The sequence below is a fragment of the Notolabrus celidotus genome, chromosome 16, assembly GCF_009762535.1.
Source record: "Notolabrus celidotus isolate fNotCel1 chromosome 16, fNotCel1.pri, whole genome shotgun sequence".
Lineage (NCBI taxonomy): Eukaryota > Metazoa > Chordata > Actinopteri > Labriformes > Labridae > Notolabrus > Notolabrus celidotus.
In genome coordinates this window covers 29,089,319-29,110,773 of record NC_048287.1, presented here as the reverse complement: position 1 = coordinate 29,110,773, position 21,455 = coordinate 29,089,319, and the positions used below count along the sequence as shown (strand labels likewise).

Sequence of the window (21,455 nt, the reverse complement as noted above, 5' to 3'; positions counted from 1 at the left end):
GACTTGAGACTTCTTTTATAAATACTTACATTACCCACACAAAATCACAGAGCACACATCTCTCCTGACAGAGGATCTGATTTATGATTATTCTGAGCGAAGCAGGATGAAAACTGATCGTGGTACCATCTTCAGTTTCTTCCCTTTAAAGCCTTGAATTAAAAATATGGGTTACAAAGAAGAGGCAAAACTAACTTATCACATAAAAACCTATTGCCTTGAATTCTACAAAGGGATCAAACTTGAGTGATAAAAATAGTTATTTCTAAAGTTATTCAACATTTTAAGGACGATGATGGAGGATTCTGAACACTGAAATGTTCACTTCTTTTTTGTTCTGTCTAAAGTTCATCTTTTTTGTGGATTTGATGAAATATTCTTAAGCTGTGATATATTAGTCGTGTCCGGTTTAGTTAAAGGCATACTGTGGAATAAGATTCTTGAAGAAAGCTGTAATAAAGTTAGGCCGTTAACTTGTCAAGATGCAGGACTTTACAGTAGTGGAAGTCTTTTTAAAACACTTTAGTCTCTTCTGAGTATGTCAGTAATGACAGTGTTGCCCCTCCTGCAACTGTAAAGGATGAATGTCAGTCTCTATTTACTTATTTTGACATTTATCTGTGACAAAACTTAACCTTCAATTTTAGTTTTTGACGTGCCAGAATATCCCCTCAATAATTCATCTACAGTTTTGAAGGATGCACTTTAAAGCTCAGCTTGGCAAACTCTTCAACCTCACAATTCACTGCAGAGACATTGGCTATAATGTTACATTGATTATTTTATATCCACTCCAAGATTATCAAGTGCCATTTTATGTGCTTGATAATTTCAACCCACCCAATGTGTTTCTTTTATTAATTTCATAAGTTGTAAAGTTTCTGAAGTACACATGATTGTCCAAGCTACAGGTCATATCCCATAAAAATTGGGATACAAAAGTAGTTGAGAGCGTGAATCAGGACCATGGTCAGCGTCATCACCACCAATGAAGAAGTTCAGTTTAAAATCCAGGACCATGGACAGCAGCTCCGAGAGATTCACAGAGGAATTTACATATGTTTAACTTCCTACTACAGATGCTGCCAACACTATCTTAATACATAAAGGGAATAAATGAAATGTAAAATTGTTAGGTATCACAATCAGATGATCGAGGTAATGTTATAAGCTCCTGTTTGGGTGTAAGACCTCATGAGGCCACTAGGTGGAGTCGTTCACTAGCTGGAAGAACCTGATTCAACAGATTGGACGTGTTGTGGTTGTGGTTTGGACTAAATGAAGCAACAATTTAACATGATTTTCAGTTTATTAACAAACAAGTAGCCGGTGAAGATCCTGGATGTGGTTTAGCTTAGTATGGTTTATTGAGTTGATTGTTGTTTCTACTTCATAGGCTCCTTAACTGCTTAAGGATGGAAAGTGAAAGTGTGTCTCTTTGATGAGACTTCAGTGATCTCTTTTCTCCTCCCTCCGCCCCCCCTGGGGGGAACCAAGATGATATCTTAGACGTTATTTACAGAGCTCTCCTCAAACCTTTCATCCTGCAGGAAGTCACAGAAATAAACTAAACTAACCTGAGAACTGACTGAGCCTCGAACCACAACATGAAGACATTGGTGCTGCTGGCTCTCTTGAGCCACTTTGCATTTTCAGGTAAGATCACATTTTTATATATTTCTCATGAAATGTACTGAAAGCTGTTTGAAAGTGTGCATGAATACAGCTTGTTTGTAGCTACCAGACGTGGGGATGTCAATAACATATTTCAAATTATGAGTCGTTTCGGATCAGAGTTTCCCCTCCACATCTCACATTGTTTATGTCGAGGGTGCTTACCCACTGAGCCAGACTGCCCCCTTTAAACACCTTTATCTGGACTTATGACACAGGGTATTTTACTGGTAGGCATGGAGGAAAAAATTTAAGCATTGAAAATGTGTCCCTTTCTGTAGTCCACTAGCGGCTGGTGACCAGCCTAATGGTTTACCGAAAACGTAGGTCCTTTACTTTTTTAAACTAATTTCTAGGAACTCTATAAATGAAGTTTACAGGGCTCTCAAGTCGCACCTATTTCAACCTGTTCACACGCCACACTTTGTATTTCTGACGCAGAATATAATTACTAGGACAACGCCAACCAAGTTGCACCGTTTTTCCTTAAACTGTGGAACAGGTAGGAATCAAATGGGTTTCCCGTAGAGTTCAGGGGGAGCTTACTACGCACCAACTATTGAAAAACCAAAGAAAAAAATAAAGCTACACAACAGCCAACTAAAAAAATAGCATCATTGTATCCGGGCAAAAACAAGGCAAGGACGTTGCGTTCCAAAGAAAAGGATGCACAATGCACTTGCACAATGCACAATGCAGACTAACCGCATGTTAGAAGCAGACGCGGTCTGTCTGCACACCCACCCCCCACCCCGGTGCCAAAATCTCACTCTGAACTGAGTATGCAAACACACACTGCTACACAGACCAGGCAACAAACATACAAAAAATCCGGTGAAGTGTTACTTTATGTCCCACTTACAGTCACTAAAAATGGACACAGTGTAAATGGGACATAAACCAAAGTGTTAGCAGTGCATCTTATTTTTCAGTTTGAGGATGATGTTTGTGGATTAATGCTGAAGCTCTGTTTGTTGTGCAGGGAAACACTCCCTGAAGTTCTTCTACTTTGCATCATCTGGAGTCCAAAACATCCCAGAATTCCTTGCTGCTGCAGTGGTTGATGAAACTGTGGTGGCTTACTGTGACAAGAAGGTGTACGTCAAACAGGACTGGATGAACAAAGTGTTTGAAAGTGATCCTCAGCACCTGGGACGGTACACTCGAGAGTGTCAGGAGAATCAGCCTTTGTACTTCAAAGAAACCATCCATAGCTTGAAAGAGCGCTTCAACCAAAGTGGAGGTACTGTATGCATTATGTCATACTCTACAGTGTAGCAGTTCTTCAGATTATTGCATTGTTTGAATAAAGATACTCTCTACCTGTCCTCAAAATAGAAGCTGCATTACATAAGGCCATGATTCACATTAGTGTGCCGTAAGAGGCAAAAAATAACATTATGATGTAAGTAAATGTGTTAAATCAAACAGATGTAAATGTTGGCATGCCCTTTACAGAGTGACCAGAAAAGGTGCAATGGTTATAATTAGCAAACTGTGCGACAGGGAGGACATCTTTCCACTGTTATCCTCTGTCTCTGTCTCTCTCTCTCTCAGATGTTCACATCTTACAGAGAGTGAGCGGCTGTGAGTGGGATGATGAGACTGGAGAGTTCAGCGGTTTTAACCAGTACGGTTATAACGGTGAAGACTTCATATCATTCGACTTGGACACGTTGACATGGATTGCTCCAAGACCACAGGCCTTCACCACCAAACTGAGATGGGATGCTCAGAAAGCCAGAATAAATTTCAATAAGTATCACCTCACCCAGGTTTTCCCTGACTGGCTGAAGAATTATGTTGACTATGGAAAGAGCTCTCTGCAGAAAAAAGGTAATCACATGGTTTGATGTTTTTATAATAATAATAATAATAATAATAATAATAATAATAATACATTTTATTTAAAAGCGCCTTTCTTAACGCGCAAGGCTACTTTACAGAAAGATTAACACACAATAAAATAAAATAACACGATGAAGTAAATAAAAGCAACAAGCAAAGTAACACCAAGTTAAAAATTAAGCAGTGGAAAGTAAACAGAGAATGCAGACTGAAACAGATGGGTTTTGAGTTTTCATTTGAAGAGGGGTAGAGAGTCAATATTTCTGATGTCAGGTGGGAGTGAGTTCCAGAGTTGGGGAGCAGAGCGACTGAAAGCTCTGCTCCCCATGGTGCTGAGACGGGCAGGGGGCACAGAGAGGTGGAGGGAGGAGGAAGTCCTGAGGGAGCGAGAGGGGGCGACAATGTTGAGGAGATCGGACAGATACAGGAGGGCGAGGTTGTGGATGGTCTTGAATGTGTACAGGAGGATTTTAAAGGAGATTCTGAATTTGACCGGGAGCCAGTGAAGCTGCTGCAGGACAGGGGTGATGTGGTGAAAGGAGGGGGTTCTAGTGATGATGCGGGCAGCATAGTTCTGAACCAGTTGAAGCTTATGGAGGGATTTGTGAGAGACACTGAAGAGGAATGAATTACAATAGTCAATACGGGAGGAGACGAGACTGTGGACCAAGATAGCAGTGGTGTGAGGGGTGAGAGAAGGGCGGAGACCATTAATGTTGCGGAGATGGAAGTATGCAGACCGGGTTATGTTATTGATATGAGAGTGGAAAGAAAGTGAGCTGTCGAGGATGACACCCAGACTCTTTACCTGAGGGGAGGGGGACACTGTTGAGCTGTCTTTGGATAGGGTTGGATTTGGTACCTATGAGGAGGAGTTCTGTTTTATTGCTGTTGAGTTGAAGGAAATTGGAGGTGAACCAGGACTTGATCGGGCGGAGGGTGGGAGAGTTGAGTTGGGTTTACTGGACAGATAGAGCTGGGTGTCATCAAATATTGCCCCTCCTAATGGAAAATTATGACATTTTTTTATCTCTCTTTCTCTCTCTCCAGACCTCCCCTCAGTGTCTCTCCTCCAAAAGTCTCCCTCCTCTCCAGTCACCTGCCACGCTTCAGGTTTCTACCCAAACAGAGCCGTGATGTTCTGGAGGAAAGATGGAGAGGAGCTTCATGAGGACGTGGAACTTGGAGAGATTCTCCCCAACCACGACGGATCCTTCCAGATGAGTGTTGACCTGCAGAAACTTCCATCTGGAGACTGGGGGAAGTACGAATGTGTGTTTCAGCTCTCTGGAGTGAAGGAGGAGTCTGTCACCGTACTGGACAAAGGTGTGATCAGGACCAACCATGGTAAGACTGAACGCTGGTTAGGCGGAGACCCTATCTTAAAAAAACAAACAATATTAGCTTATTCATGGGACATTGTTAGATGGTGGGTTGAGTCAGTCCCTAAAATACAAGTGTCATTGTTAAAATTCAAATCATAATGCTCTCATTTAAATCTTTTAAATATGCACACACACTTTAAATGTCATTCATAATACAGAATCAGATGAAACAAAACCTACTGTCTGAAACACAGAAGAAAACATTGTTGGAAGGATGGATTCATTGTTTGTTGTCTTATTGTTTTGTTTTGATCCACAGTCACTCCCAGAGACGTGGCCGTCCTCATCCCCATCATCATCATCGGTGCCATCATTGTCAGCTGTGCTTTTGTTGCCGTTGGAGTTGCTTACAAAAAGCACAGAGGTAAAAAGGATAACATATTTTTGATTTTAGCTCAGTTTCTTTTGTAGGGCTTTGAATTGAGGAGCAATTCATGTTAAAATCTTGAAGCTAATATTATTCTACTGCACATAAATATTTAAAGCAACCACTTGTATGAGCTGTAAGGCATGACTGAAGAGAAAGGACTAGGCATCATAAGGAAAATTATGTTTTAGTTTTATTGAGTACAAGAGGGAATCATTTTCACACGGGGAAGTAACAACAGTGTTTTTTATTGTGATTTCAGATAAATGTTCTCAATCCTGTGAGTATAAATCTTTAACTCTATATCTACAGATTGTACAAGCTTCATGCTGCATTCATTTGTATAAGGCTTTGGTGTCAGATGAACAGACTTTAAACTGTTTTTCACAAACATTTATTGTCCTGTCTTGCAGCTCCTGATAACATCTCAGAGCTCTCTGAGGAACTGAGTCCAGACACCTGATGGACGAACACACTGAATGAGTTGCCTTGATTTGAACAGAGATCCATGGCTTCCTGTAATAAAAGTGAAGCAGTAGCTAGATGTGTGTGCTTGATATGCAAATGAATATAATTGTTTTAAAAATCCAGACATTTCAAATATTGTATATATATTCATGTGTATTTTTGTATAAGTATTGAAAATGTGTTTCCTATGGAAGTTCCTAAGCATTTAAAAAAGTGTTTTTTATTTTTTTTATATGATTTTAAGAAGATTACAGATTCCTTTAACACATGCGCCAGTGTCATAATTCAAGAGAAGGTGTCATCTGTCAGGAGCAATAGTGACTGGATAACACATAATTTAACAGCAACACTGGGCCACCACTGACCCAACTATTAGCACTCTTTATTGTGTATTGATGAATGCTAAAATAACATGCATTGCTTGTTCTATTTGTACTGACGTTTCTCATTTTCAATAAAGTCCTCAACCTTTAAAAGTTGAAAAAAAAAGTCCTCCTTGAATATATTTCTTGTGATATAAATGCTACTTAGATGTTCAGCAGACTTACTTTCACAAAGGATTAGTAGGATGAACTGATACCAATGTACATTTAATTTTAGCTTAGTATTAACAAAGAAAGTAAGGAGAAAACAGTAAGCTATAAGTGCTGTCAATGAGCCTCCTAACATCTTAACACATGACTGAAATACATTTAAAAAATGCTTTTACAGTCTATCATGCATGAAAGCTTTACAGTTATCTTCTTAAATGTATGGAGTATCAAAAGTACTGTTGCTGGTGTTACAGACATCTCTGAGCAACAGTTAAATATACACCAGTTATTGTGAAAATAGAAACCTAACAATATTATCAATGCAGATTTAAATTAAAAAAAGTTCAAGCCATTTTGAATTTCAGTATATTTTATATGACTCCTTTATCTGGTGTCTGGGTCAGTCAGTCCAGAGACACTCCCTCTTGATTCCTAGAGATAAAGGTACAAAGTACAACACAGTTGAGCCGACTTGTCCTCAGTCAACACGACTTCATCAAAATCTTAACAAGATGAAACAGTTCACTTTGATACTTCTCTTCTGTCACGTTTCATCACCAGGTAAAGTCATGTTTAAGTCTCTTCTTCAAGCTAGTTGCTTTACTTTTCACCAGGGTCTGCATTTTGTGCTGAATATACTGTGTGTGTTTAAACTCTCGTTTACTCCCTGCAGTGAAACACTCCCTGAAGTTTTTCTTCACCGGCTCCTCTGGGATCCCAAACTTCCCTGTTTTTGTTGGAGCTGCAGAGGTGGACCAAATACAGGCTGCTTCCTGCGACAGTAACAAACAGATGAAAGCAAGACAGAACTGGGTGAATAAAATAATGTGGACCGATCGAGAACAGTTGAATTGGTACAAAGAAGAGTGCTTTGAAATTCAGCCGTACTTCTTTAAAGACACTATTAACGATTTGATGGAGCGCTTCAACCAGACTGGAGGTAGGCTACAATATCTTTGTCTATTTGTTTTTTTGTACTGCTAAAATTATCAGTATGTGGTTGCAGCCAAACTACAGTGCCTCATGGTTAGCAGATAGTTAACCTGCCAGATACCCTAAGTTTAATAGGCTGCTAACAGGCATGTGAACCTGCCTTCAATCATTTAGGGACCCTTTGCAGTTTCACTGATACAAAACTGGTGTTTATTTAGTTGTGTTTTGTGGGGCATTTTCGCCTTTATTGGATAGGGAAGCTGGAGAGAGACAGGAAATGTGGAGAGTAGAGAGAGGGGGAAGAAAGGCAGCAAATGGAAGAGACCGGGAATCGAACCTACGACTGCTGTAACGAGGCCTCTGGATATGGGGCACACGCTTGAACCAATGGCACCTCAAAGCTGTTTTTTAACACATTAATGTTGGCCTCTCCTCACTAGTTAAAATTATGATTAAAAAAATAGGCATACCAAATTATGTTCATTGAGCATCCATATGTTTCTTGACTGTTAAGATATGATGCATATATTTTGCATACATAACTTAATAAAAGTAGACTTATTTCCAGAAAACATGCCATGTCTGATAGAGCGATAAACTGAATGGGCTTTCAAAAGACAAAGAACAATTTTCAAACAGTGCATTAACTTACACTAAGAGTGGTTGTAGTTTGATAACATTAGTTAAATTATGTAGTAGAGCTGACCCCTTCTGTAGTGGTTCATAGCCTGACCTCTGTCCCGGTACTCTGGTTGACTTCTCAACAAAAAGGACCGAGCTAACTGACCTCCATAAAGCTACTACAAAATTATCACTTCAGTGGAAATGTTTCACTAGTTTTTGTTTTAAGCTTTTTTTCCTTTTGAGGTATCATCTGTATGCGACATTATTGTTTAATGCATTATTTTTTCTCTCTCGTTCAGGTGTCCATATCCTTCAGAGGATCAGTGGCTGTGAATGGGACGTTGAGACTGGAGAGGTTGATGGTTTCATGCTGTTTGGTTATGATGCAGAGGACTTCATATCATTTGACGAGAAGACTCTGACATGGATTGCTCTGAAACCAAAGGGCATCACGACAAAATTGAGCTGGGATGCCGACAAAACTAGAATGAAACACTATAAGAATTACCTCACTCAGGTTTGTCCAAAGTGGCTGAAGATGTATGTGGACTATGGCAAAAGCTCTCTGCTGAGGAAAGGTAGGATCACATGACCGGGCCCAATTTTTGTTTTGAATCTGAATAAAACCCCAGTTTATGTTGCTTAGGACCTTTTAGTGGGATTGGGTAACTCAAAATATCAGGATCATCCTGAACACACTTTTTTCATTTCCTTCTGTCCACTTTTTTTAACTTCTTATTTCTCTCTCTGTTTTTTTACTTGCCTGTCTTTCTCTTTCTCTCTTTCTCTCTGTCCAGACCTCCCCTCAGTGTCTCTCCTCCAGAAGTCTCCCTCCTCTCCAGTCACCTGCCACGCTTCAGGTTTCTACCCAAACAGTGCCGTGATGTTCTGGAAGAAAGATGGAGAGGAGCTTCACAAGGACGTGGAACTTGGAGAGATTCTCCCCAACCACGACGGATCCTTCCAGATGAGTGTTGACCTAAATGTTTCATCAGTCACACCTGAGGACTGGGGGAGGTACGAATGTGTGTTTCAGCTCTCTGATGTGGAGGATCAAATTCTCACCAGGCTGGACGGAGCAGTGATCAGGACTAACTGGGGAAAATCTGTTAGTAGTTATGTCAAAGGTGAGGAACTTTTATTTAATGTCACTATTTTTATGCTGAAGGCTCTTATCATCTTACTTGTTGGTTTAACTTTAAGCAGTGATCTTGATTTATACATACTTATATTATATGTCATATCATTACTTTGCTCTTTAAACTGAACTTACATTTCAATGGGAAGAATAAACACATATCAACATTACAGAGTTGTTGATTATTTAATTTTCAAATAAATGATTACACAGTAAATTACATTAGATTGTCATAACAAAACAAAACATACATTTCATAACTGTTAATGTTTTCTATCAAGTGTAAGTGATGTATTTGTATTTTGGATTTATTACTTTATAACCAAATACTAGTTTAAAATTTGCTTTAAGCTGAATATAATCCTCTCTGTTTAGACTTGAAAATCAGGGAGAGCAAAGCCCATCAATGAAGGCGAGCATACAAAAGAAAAATTAAAATGCATGATAAGCAAAATAAAGATATAACCTTAAAAGAAAGACGAAAGACAAACTGTCTCCATAGTCTGTTACTGATAGAAAAGTTGCATCAACCAGGGTTTGTCTCCAGTGCAGAGGAAAGCAGAATTTATTCCTGTAGAAAAAGATAATCTGTTGTCAAGTCTACTGGCTTTTTAAAAGAAACCTGCTGATGAATGCTTCTTGGTTTACCTGCACATGCTGTCAACTGCATTGTTTGTTTACTTTTTGTTGCTTTTTGCCCGGCAGAGGCTCCCAACAAGGCCGCCGTCCTGGTTGTTGTTGTAGTCCTACTTATTGTGATCCATGTTGCTGTCTTGGGATCTATTTCATACAGTATATGCTTGGGAGTCACAATTCACAAAAAGAATAAAGGTAAGAGTCTCAAAGCTGTGGTGTTGATTCATTACTCTGACACTAAAATGTTAGAAAGTGTATCATCTTGAGAATCAAACAACAGAGGCAGTGTGAGTTCGGAGTAGGTTTAACCCTACAGAAATATACTCTGGATATTTTCAGATCTGAAGAAGAGAGGATGATTCATTTATCAATCTAAATGAGAGAGACTGGAAATAATTTATAAAGTTATGTCAAGTCAAACTGTGATGATTAAAACTGTGTTTTCTTTTTATTTCAGACAATAAGCATGTATCTTCTTCTGCATCTTGTAAGTACTACTTGTTTCTATCCCACTGTGTCTAATGTGACCGGCTCTTTGCTGCATGTTTCATATTGTTTTCAGTTTGAGCAGATGTAGTTGAATTCAGGATGAGAGAACTAATAGTATGTTTCTGACCTCCCAGGTGAAGAAAGTCGCTCACTGAACTCTGAAACAGCATCGACAAACCCACAACCCTGCAACAAGGAAGAGGAGAAGTTAAATACATCAAAAGAAGATGGACTTTCATGATAAAAAGCTATAAGGGCCAGTTCTGATTTTAAAAAATTGCACATAGACAAGGAGAGACAATGTATGCATTAGAGTCCTGGCTGGTTAAGAGGAAGCAATGAGGTTATCTTTGTGCAGAATAAGAACACTTGCATGTTCAGGGTAGGGCCAGTAAAAGGGATGGAAACCTAATAATTGACTGTAAAACTAGATAAGATGGATATAATGGAGGATATAGCTTTCACTGATTGAAATATAGTTTAGTAGTTGGCCAGAACTAAAACAAAGTTTGCAAAGCCTTTACTCTCACAGTAATACAATTATGCATCACCTCGTAGTTACATAACCGTCAGTCACTTGTATTGTTGTTTAAAAAGGAAAGTAGTATCAAATAGGCATGAGATCTTCTTTCAATTACTTACTTGTACTTGCAAAACAAATGCAAGCCATGAAGTTTAAAGTTCATTACCACACCAGGCATACCATTTAGGTCCACAGGGAGGTGCCAAAGTCAACATGTAAGAACAGTTCCTCACAGCTGCTCTGAAGCAGTAGAATTGTGTGCAATTTACTGTAAAGCGTATTATGCATTTTAAGTGTGTATACAATGTTTGTGAAGCTTATGCATGGATGGACTTGTATTGAGTATTTTTGTACAGATGCTCTATATATTTTCTTTTTTTTTTATGATATATTTTTGGTGCTTTTACACCTTTATTTAGGAGAGGACAGTGGATAGTGTGGGAAACTGGGAGAGAGTGGGGGGATGACATGCAGGAGGGAGGCCGCAGGCTGGACTCCAACCCGGGCTAAGTCCGCGCCCTGCTATATATTTTTAATAGAGATATTCCTGTGAACCATCTTTGTCTGTTGAAGTGAAATTAATATTCCCTGAATATTTTCAGCATCACACAGATTAGATTGAAATGACTCCAGTCTGTAGAACTATGAAGGAAGCTTTAACTCTGCTGTGTAAATGTATGACATACTGCCTGTTTAAGACATGAGGGTTGAGGTAACCCCTTAATAAAGTGACACGTATGAGAGAAACAGGGTTACACCCAACATTAATGAAAAGAAAACATGTATTGTACAGTACTTTGCTGTTTATTAAAACTAGTCGTGTCATTTACTGTAAAAATGTTTCCTCTTATTCTTGTTTTTTCTTTTCTTTCATTTTAAACCCAAACGCTGCCTTCTTCTTCATTATGTTCATTTAGATTTTTATTTCATTAAATGTGTCACGATGAAAGAAATGTGTTTCAATAACTTCATTGAATCTTGTCATCAGGCTGCATTTGCGTTGTGTCCCCCCTAGAGGGCAGGATAACCCTGAGATTTCTCTGCAGAGTCAGAGGTCACCAACAGCACAGAGACATGAGCTGCTGGAGCATCATTAGGCTTCTTTACTTTAGTGTCAAATACTAAAACAAAGCAGTTCTAGTCCTAACACAGGGATTATTAAATATGTTTGCCCTTTAATATGATCTCTGTGACATGCATCGTCTTCTCAGTTACTGAGCAATCTGGAAAAGGTGAAATGAAAACTGCTCAGAGTAGTTTATCATTTTGCAAATTAATACAGTCGTCTTTACTAATACATTTGTGGTCTCTACGGCTCTATGGCTGGCAGCTTGATGCTCATCTTGTAAATAATCCCATTTACAGTAAAACAGATGATAAAGCATGTTATGTTGATGAAAGCTAAGAGAGCCTGCAAACCTTAAAAGAGACGCAGCACTCTTGTTTCCACTTACTCGTCCACATGTTGTCTCTGCTGGGTAGCAAACAGAATGATGAAAGCCTGAATGTTAAACTGGAGGCTGTAAAACTGCAGATGTGTTGAAAATGTAATGCAGTACTGTGACACACATAAGAGCAGGTCAGGTTTGAGTACTCAGAATCTGTGCGAGCATTGTGGGTAATTGTTACACATCATGTAGATTATGATGATTAGTGGGAAGAATTTGTGAAAATGGATCATCATGCACTATTTTAACAGTCCTCAAGGGGTTATGCTTCTTGTCTTGCTTGTTATTCGAACATAGGCTCCTAAGCTGTTAATGTTTGAGGACATGCACCATTCCAGCTCCCAAGATCAGAAAGGCCGAATTCAAAATCTATATTTGAAATGCAGCCTGTAAAATGAATGTTCACCAGATTTGCTTCACTGTTATGATTCAGTTGGATCATGGGAAAGCTGTGTTTTTACAGATTCTGTTTTTGTTGTTGTGACCAAGCCTCTTACAGCAAGCTGTTTTTGTAACTGTTCACTTAGCTGTCCTCTGGAGCCTCTCTGGTGCAGAGTGTATTTCTAGAAACTGATTCAAGAAGAGGAAAAGTGTAGAATTCACCATGCATACAATATATAAATTCATATTCAATCCCTAAAAGAATACAAAAGGGTCTGTCACAATTTGTGACTCTGACCTGACTACAAGAGTTAGTGAAACGTTTATTCTCAGTGTGTCTTTTTTTAAACCCTGAGTCTGCTCCTTCACTTATTCTAACTGTAGATTAGAGAGAGGACTAATAACAGAAAACACTGAATGTTTTTTCCATTTCACACTTTGAGAAATAACATCTTCACTGGAATGGCAGATGTCAGATGCACTTCCAGACAGACAGACAGAAATTTGAATCAATCAATATCCTTGTCATTGAATAAAGTCTACTTCAAGTTCACACGTCCTCAGGGGCGTCTGCAGCCGGCTGCTCATTTTGTCCGGGGGACTCCGCTGACCCCTGAGCCACTGCCGGGGATTGTCCTGATGCAAATCAGGAGGGGGAACCAATTCATCGTCACACAATTCGATTAGACATCTGCATATTGAGCATCTGCACCCCATGAAAATCTGCCAATACTCACCCTCCTCCCCCAACTTCTCTGGCCCCCCACGGGGGCAGCGCCCCACGACCTCAGGGGCAGCCTCTGTCCCTACTCCCCACCCCCTCTACCGTCTCTCCCTCTCATCCCCTCCTGACCCTGTCAGGGCCCGCTACAATACCTGACCCCGCCCCAGAGACGGGACGAGTGGAGTTCAAGGTAAATGTCCTTTTCTCTGGTCTGTCTGCAGGCCGCCCTGTCCGGCCTCTGTCCCATAATCACATGCACCGCTCTTTTTTCAAACTTTCTCACACACACACACAGAAATACACACACACATACACACAGAGGAGCACACAAACACACACACACACACACAGAAGCACACACAGTTTTTTCATTAAAACCTTATTTCTCGAAGCCTTGGCTTTGCTGTGAAAATGAAGATTTTCCTTTATTGTGAGCTTTTCTTTTGTAATCGACTCTGACTGCTGGCTCTTATTCAGACGTCTCTTCCACTCCAAAAACTGCCCTCCTTTTGTCATCACTCTTATTGAATCATCAGGCTCACTTTCAGGGCTGGGAAGAGGAACATCTTTGAGAGTTTAAAACAACATTTTGAACCTTTGCTGTTCGGACTGCAGCTGGCATAACCCAGTTTAATTTATCTCATACAGCTTGTGGCACTCATCGTTTGAGAAAAGTACACCTGCATAAGACCAAAAACATCTCAAAGCAATGACATGTGGCTCAGACACTGATCTAATTTCAATCCTGAGCAAAGATTGATAAGTCATATTGAACTTCATTTGATGGGTCAGATTTTCTTCTCTCGTTTCAGTAAGTGACTCAATGGTTCATACCAAAAACAGTAGTATCAAAGCTACACTACCAGAGTAACTGAATACACCAACAGCTTTGGCCTTTTCTGCATCCTTTTCAACCGGACATGTTGTTCAAACGACAGCTTTATGTTATATAGTCTGGATTCACAGATGACAGTGGTTTTATTCAGATGCAGTCATTAGGGCTAGGTACTCGATGCTCTTCCTTCATGGCTGAAAAAGTTTAATGTTTCCTGATCAACTTCAACATCAAGCAGCTGCAGTCAGTCAGGTAAAGCGACCCCGGACTGAAAAGCAGCTGCAGGGTGATTTTCAGTCATCATACTTAAACATTTCTTACAATGAAAGTAAGGGTCAAACAGATTTAGTATGTCCCAGAACAGGGGTGAAAGCACAAGTATTTTTGGCGTTATGCTGATGTGATTCAAAACTCTTTAAACCTTCCTCTCTTTAGTCAAAACTCCATCAGACCTCACCAACTTGTTCAAAATACTGCAGCAAGAAGTTTAACTGGCACCAATTACATCTCACTCCTGTTTGAACACCGGTGCACTGGCTACCTGTAAGTTTAAGAATCTACGTTAATATTGTATGAATTCACTAAAAGGCACAAAATGGTCCAACCTGCTCTTTAGTGCTGACCTTTAACTGTTTATGAAGCCTCAGATACTCAAGCAAGACCACTTCCCAGACTAAAGACATAGGGGACTGTGCCTTCTTTTTAAAGCTGTAACCTGGATGAGCCTGCCAGAGGAAATAAGGCTGCAAAACCAGTTTAGTCTTTTAAGTCTCTTCTAAAATCACTCTTCAAAGACATGTTGAGTGATACGTTTGATTATTTTAAAGAACCAGGGTGAGATTGTTTGTCAGAAAACATGACTTTCAAAGAGATAAGAGGTACCGCTCTGTACATAAGATCAAAACAGACAGAACGTTTCTCATGGTAGCTTTAAAATACTTCATCATACCACTGGAAAGTCATCACTGAAAGCTCCTGTGAAGTGTTTTTAAGGGTTCATGAAACAGACTGAAGCTACAAAAGAGACCATCAGCAACAAGACTGGCTGTTTCTACAGTTGTATTTTTTGTCTCTGAACCTGCAGACAGTTACAGGACACTGCCTCTGTCGACGTTTTTCACGGCTAAGATTTCAGTGTCATCTGAACATTACAAAAAGGAGGAATGAGATTGTCTTTTTGCGCACGTACAGTACATGACCTTCAAAGACCACTTAGTCCATAACAGTTTTCTCTCTGATTCTGAAGTCACCTAAGCTTCTGTAACTGATCCTCTTGTACACCCTGATCTCTCCAAACCTGTCATGTTATCTCTTCATTTTCCAGGAGCAGCATGAAACCACCAAGACCACAAGCATGGACTTGTTGCATCCACCTGTTGGCTGCACATCACGGAAATGTCACCAGAGACCTTTTGTCACAAACATGCACGAGGGTTTGAAAGATAAGAACAGCCATGAAGGTAAACTCAGCCATGAAGGTAAACTCAGTCATAAACAGGCTTTGTCTGTGTTGTGTGTTTATTATTGCACGTGTGTTGGTTTGTGTGCTGCTAATGACTTTGAACCTCGTCTCTCCGATTCTTGGCAGGAAGTGAGCGTCAGCAGCTCCTGGTCGTAAAACTGCTTTTGGTCGCTCTCCCAGAATGCACTGGGCAGGGAGAGGACAGAGAATCTCTGTGTCACCTCGCCATGGCACGGGATGTGAGGGATCGCTGCGAATGTCAATAATCGCATGAACTCAGTCAGAGCTGCTGCCCGCTCTCAGTACAACAGAAGCACCTGGATATCAAGATCAGAGAAAGTCAGATGCAACCATGCTTTTCTGAAATAAAGACATTAAACTCGTCCCACTGAGTTTAAAGGTGTCCCTTTCTTTGGCATGGTTAGCACACCATGCTAAATCAAACATTGGACATATATCCTACAGTTTGCACATCTTGGGCTTCTTTGCACGTCTGAGTTTTACACCTGATTGTTGAGAGTAAATGGATAAAGTTCTGCTTAAGTATTTCTTGAGATGTTTTTAATTAAAAAGTAAGAGGTCATGCATAGTGAGCTGGTGGATGTGCTGATTTGAATCTAAGGTGAGCAGGACCCCAACGCAAAGCAGAGCAGTCTTTTCTCAACCTGAAGGGATTCGAACTTGCACAACCACCCGCTCGCTGTATCTGATCAGCAGGACCCAAATTATGATTCCAAGATATTTTAATTGATTCAAAATGATTCATTTTAAAACAACAGTCCCTCTGCGTTAATATTCTGACTTGTGGTTGCTTCATTTTTTTCATTTCTCTCCGTGTCTATTAACCTCTCTCACTCGAGTCAGACAAATCTAAAGCTTGGTGCTCTACAGGTAAAATGAAAGTCATATTAAAAGTTTGGTGGTAGAATCTAGCAGCATTTACTTGGTAAATGAAATATAATTATCATAAGTATGTTTACATTTGTGCACAATCACCTTAATGTAAAATCCATTTTGTTTTTGTTAACTCAGGATGAGCATTTTATATCCTCATAGGAGGAGGCCCCCCTCCACGGAGGCTGCAATCTTGTATTGCCATGCTTCTACTGTTGCATAGAACAGACAAACTGGTATTGTGTGTTTTCATATTTAGTGAGTGGCTGTGTGAAATGCAGGAAGAAGAAGATTTCAGAAAAACACTTTAAAAATAAAAAATAATCTGGTAAAAAATGTAACAAGGAGTATTTCAGACAATTCACTCAGCAATGACAATCACTAAATATCAAATCTCCCTGATCAGAGACCTTGCACAAAATTCCATCAATCCCCCAAAGCTTCAGGAACTCTTTCATGTTCCTTGTGGCTTAAGCAGAACTCCAGCCTCAGTCTGACCTTTATATTGCACCTCCACAAAGCCACAGCATCAAATACAGGCCCATCCTGCAGTCTGTATCTATGAGTGATGTATATTGCTACTTTTGCTTCTCCAATAAAAAAGTTTAAGAAGAAGAAGAAAAGAGCAAAATAATTTGTACTGATAGACATTTTTCAAGAAAAGAACTTGACAAATGGAGGATCATGTTTAAGATGCATCACAGAAGCTTCTTGTCCTCGAGGGCCACTGTGGCCTGTAGCTTCACCAACAGGTGAGGTGAGCAAGGAAGCATTTCAATCTAGAATCTGACTCTCTGATTGTTTCCCCTTCAACACACTAACCTCTAAAAATATCCTCCATGTTGTTTAAAGATGTAGGATAAATTAGCAGTAAAGTAGCATGGACCCACATACAAACAGTAGCTAGAAGCTTAAAACATAGATATATCAGATGTTGAATGAGTAAGGAAATGTTTGTAACTTTGCAGGTTGTCACAAGTTGGGAAAGTTAAATTAACTTTATAGTTCATATAAATTTAAGAATATAATTTGTGCTGACAGATAGAGTTGAAGTTGAATGATTCTGCTGTACTTTTAAATGTAGTTCTTCACTTTTAATTGTTTAACATAGAGGAGTTTCTAACATTGGCTTCTGCTAAAAATTGATTGAGTTGTCAGAATCGCTGTCTTGAACTTGGGGCTCAGCGTTCTCCCATCGGGGTATATTTGTAGCTACAACACAATGTTCAAAAGCCTTTGTCCCTCATCCTTTAGCTGTGATCTGTGTCTCAGGGCTCGAGGACAAAAGGTGTCAAACAGAGCGTTGGACTTGGCCTGCCATGTTGTCCTGAGGCTGCTCCTAATCCTATTACTGAGCTGTGGAGGAGTATGGATCCTGCACTGCCTTCATCCCTCTAACTATTAAAGTGTAAGGGGGCCCTGTGTGTTTACTCTGCGTATGTGTGTGTTCGTGTGTGTGTAATTGCATTGTAAGCGATGTCTTATCCACGTTGTCATAATGTGTTATCCACTGATGCGGCTCAAGGTCTGCTGTCTTTTCCAGTTTGCTACGGGCCAGGTGGACATTTCAATCTCTGGCTTTCACTGCTGGAGTAGTTCAGCATGACTTATCTGTGGCTGAGTTTCATCTCAGACGTTTTCATATGGACAGTTTTTGATTTTGTGATGTGAAAAAGTTAGGCTGGTTTGAATTATATTGAAATGGTTAATTAAAAAAAAAAGGCTCTGTATAACTTCTAAGAATAAAAATTGCTCACCTTCTATGTGTTCAAACTCTGATGGAGTCTGAGAGCTTGAAGTTAAAATGATTGGAATTCATTTTAGTTAACTGTGCTGTAATTAATTGTCTTGTTCAATTTGAAGCTCACATCATGAGACACCAAGAACCCCAAAACAATTCAAAAGGCTGTTTTCAAAATCTTTAACATCTGCTGTCACGTGTGCAAAGACAGGATTTGCAGCTGAACAGGAATGTTATATCTTGTATTTATAGAGACAGAGTATAAACCAGTTTAAACATCAATATGCATGATATTATAATATACAATATTAACATGAATGTAACGTTTGTGATCTCTCCACCTCATCCCCTCTCCACCACCTCTTTTAGATTCTCCAAAGCCTTTGCGGTCAGTCAGTATTACTCGCTATATAATAAAATATAGAAATATAACAAAGCTCTTTTTGTTGAGTGTCTTAAGGTAACATTTCTTATGAATTAGCACTACAAAAATAAAGATTGATTTATTAAATGAACACCTTTGATTGTGCAGTGTGACTTTCAGCATGTACCCAGTAAGAGAGCTCCCTGGAGCTGCAACATTTTTCAAAATATGGGGCCAATCCCAACAGTGATGAGAGCTGATTTCTTTTAGTTTTTGTCTGTATTGATAGGATAGTCAGAGAGAGAGAGAGGAAATACAGGGAAAGAGTGTGTGTACCAAATGGTCACAGACTGGGAATCAAATCTCTCAAATCACTGCCTCAAGGACTGTGGCCTCTGTATAAGGCGCACCTGGTCTACCTATAGAGCAAAACCAGTGCCTTAATCAGAGCTGATTTTGCAAATATATCCCACTTGTCAAGACATTTATAACATAAAATCATTGTAATATATAAAAACAGCTTGGAAAAATAGGACAAGTGCAGCTGCTCTTGGCTGGGAAAATTAGTCAGTGGTTAAGTGGAAAGAAAGATTCATGTGGTATTCACCAACTTCCATAAGTTTTAAAATGCCTGGAGTTGAGGTGCAGGTTTAGCCTCGGTTTAAGCGTGCACCCCATGCACAGAGACTCCAGTGCTCCTCCCTGTAGCCCGTTGGTTTGTCTCCTGACCTGGCCCCCTTTCCTGCATGTCACCTCCCAGTCTGTACACCCTACATTTCCTGTCTCGTATCGACTGACCAAAAAATAACTCAAACAGAAAAATCCTGGTGTTGGCTTTAACAAATCAAATCAATAACCTGTGTGCAGATCATTGATTTGATTTGAGCTACATTTTTACAACATTTTTTGGAGCAATACTAAAACAGTGTCTGAATCAAGTGTTTGTTTCTGTTTCTGTTTACAGCATATCAGTCATTTCTGTTTGAACATCAGGTAGAAACTGTCATAGATGGCAAACATGTTTCATTTCTGTGACCTAAATTCAAACTCTGGTGCAGTATCTGCATGATGATGCATCAATAACTGCACACAACATTAATATGAGATTACAAAGTTCAATATTGCCTAAACAGCAGGTGACAGCAGATAAACACTATTTTAAAAAGAGAAAGATAGAGGCTGTGGATTAGCTCAGGGGATGAAGCAGGCCCTGTAGATGAGGCTGTAGTCCTTATGTCAGTGGCTGCAAGTTTGATTTCAACCTTGGCCTTTTGCTGCCTGTCGTTTCCCGCTTTCTGCTCTCAGTGCATCCTCACTTTCAGCCATGCCTTTAATCAAAGGCAAAAAATACCCCACAAAATGACTAAAAACAACAAAAATAAAGAAATGTAATGTCTTGCTAAAGCACTCACCCCCCTTGAACGATTTCGCCAGGTTAAAATGGATTTTATTGGGGTTGTATGTAGTGAACCATTACCAAATGCTCCAAAATACTGACGTGTAAAGGTTGATATTACATGCTTTTTTTGAAGTATTTACAATAAAGACATGAACAGATTCAGGGGCCTTACTGCGAGCATGCTAACTAAGGTCAGGTGCAATCAATAGATTCCAGGTTGACAAATTTTGTCATTCAAAAACCTTAAAATAAGTTTACTTGAAATTTAGTTTGAAAAAGACAGATACAGAAAATAACATGGGGGATAAATACTTGTGAAAGGCTCTGTAACATGCAGGAAAATACAATAAAACATTTACAAATGTGGAGCAAAAAGTAGTTTCACTTTTCTGCTCATTTGCTTATTTTCATTGATTCCTCCCCCAGTTTGTTTTGTTGTCTGTGAGCAGTTTTGAGGTTAAAATAACCAGAATAAAATGTCCCACGCTGGCCTTTTGTTTTCTCTGGATATCACTTATCTGGCTAAAGTGCAGGCTGCGGCCACACACACGCACACGCTCTCCTCTGAATGGTCCAGTTGCGTGTACATTGAACAGAGTCAATTGGCTGTGCGCGATTAGACACCAGTAGGTATAAGACCTAATGTGGCCGAGCCTCCCAGAGCCCGGACGATGTGGGGCCCCACTCTGTGAACCCCACGGCCCCTCTCTCCCCCCTCTGTGTTCATCTCAGTGCCCCAGTTCAATGTTAATGTCCAGTGCTGTCCACTCTGCGGACGTCTCCTGAGAAGAAAGAGCAAAAGAGAGAAAGAAAACCAAACCTTCCCTCCTTCTTTTCTCACCCTGGCCTCCTCTTGTGTGCTGTCCAGCTGGCTGTGACCCTTGACCCCCTGACCCTCACTCCTGACCCCTGGACCCGTTCCCACGCCACGCCTTTTTGTGTCCACCTCGCCATGGCAACACCTTGGCCACTGCTGCTACCACGGTAACAGATGGACAGGGCCCTGGAAATAACTTCATTCAGCCCCGCCCGGAGGGGTGAGCACCATGGACAATCAGCCTTAAACTCCCCCTGCCTCCTCCTCCTCCTTTTCCTCTCCCTGTCTCACACACATACACACACTTGGACACACACACACAGCACCCCCAAACCAACTTTGACACCTCCTGTGCCACATTCTAACACCCCAATCCTCTTGGATGTATTCCCTCAGCAGGGGCCTACGGGTATCAGAGCCTGATAGAGTCATTAACACACAGATCCCAGATTCAGCCTGGCATGTACATGGGACATACATGGGCAAGGAAAGGTGCATAAAAAGACACCCGGAGTCACCCACATATCCCATTTCACACTGCTGGTATTTATGGTTCAGGGCGTAGGAGCGCTGACTTCATCGCTGTGTTGTAATTATCTCTCTGTCTCTTTTATTAGCCCCTTTGTTTTCTCACATCCTCTGATGAGGGAAGGGGCCGGGGCGAGAGTTGTAAAGACACAGAGCTGAGCAGCGGGGGATCTGTTTGCTAACTTGGAGACAAACGACAAAGTGAATAGCATCGCAGAGGAGCTCAATAAGGTGCAACAGGAAA

At 40.3% G+C, this 21,455-nt stretch overlaps 3 protein-coding genes across 3 annotated transcripts in view; 2 read left to right on the top strand and 1 right to left on the bottom strand.

The window, feature by feature from the left end:
* Positions 1-1,191: 1,191 nt before the first annotated feature.
* Positions 1,192-6,218, top strand: LOC117828543 (major histocompatibility complex class I-related gene protein-like). The gene is made up of 7 exons (XM_034705756.1): positions 1,192-1,656; positions 2,657-2,917; positions 3,232-3,510; positions 4,573-4,869; positions 5,167-5,271; positions 5,537-5,554; positions 5,688-6,218. Exons 1-7 carry the CDS (start codon positions 1,608-1,610, stop codon positions 5,735-5,737), a joined length of 1,059 nt encoding a protein of 352 aa, XP_034561647.1. The 5' UTR covers positions 1,192-1,607; the 3' UTR covers positions 5,738-6,218.
* Positions 6,219-6,752: 534 nt separating this feature from the next.
* On the top strand, positions 6,753-9,380 carry LOC117828331 (major histocompatibility complex class I-related gene protein-like). The gene is made up of 5 exons (XM_034705373.1): positions 6,753-6,836; positions 6,949-7,215; positions 8,132-8,410; positions 8,630-9,037; positions 9,346-9,380. The coding sequence occupies exons 1-5, from the start codon at positions 6,788-6,790 to the stop codon at positions 9,378-9,380; spliced, it is 1,038 nt and encodes a 345-aa protein (XP_034561264.1). The 5' UTR covers positions 6,753-6,787.
* A 3,617-nt stretch (positions 9,381-12,997) lies between these two features.
* The window catches only part of LOC117828330, a 16,441-nt gene continuing 7,983 nt past the window's right edge, over positions 12,998-21,455 (bottom strand). Inside the window, exons 6-7 of the mRNA XM_034705372.1 lie at positions 15,572-15,718; positions 12,998-13,083 (exon numbers count right to left, since the gene is read on the bottom strand). Of these exons, the coding sequence (XP_034561263.1) occupies positions 12,998-13,083; positions 15,572-15,718 (233 nt within the window). The remainder of the gene's footprint in view (positions 13,084-15,571; positions 15,719-21,455) is intronic.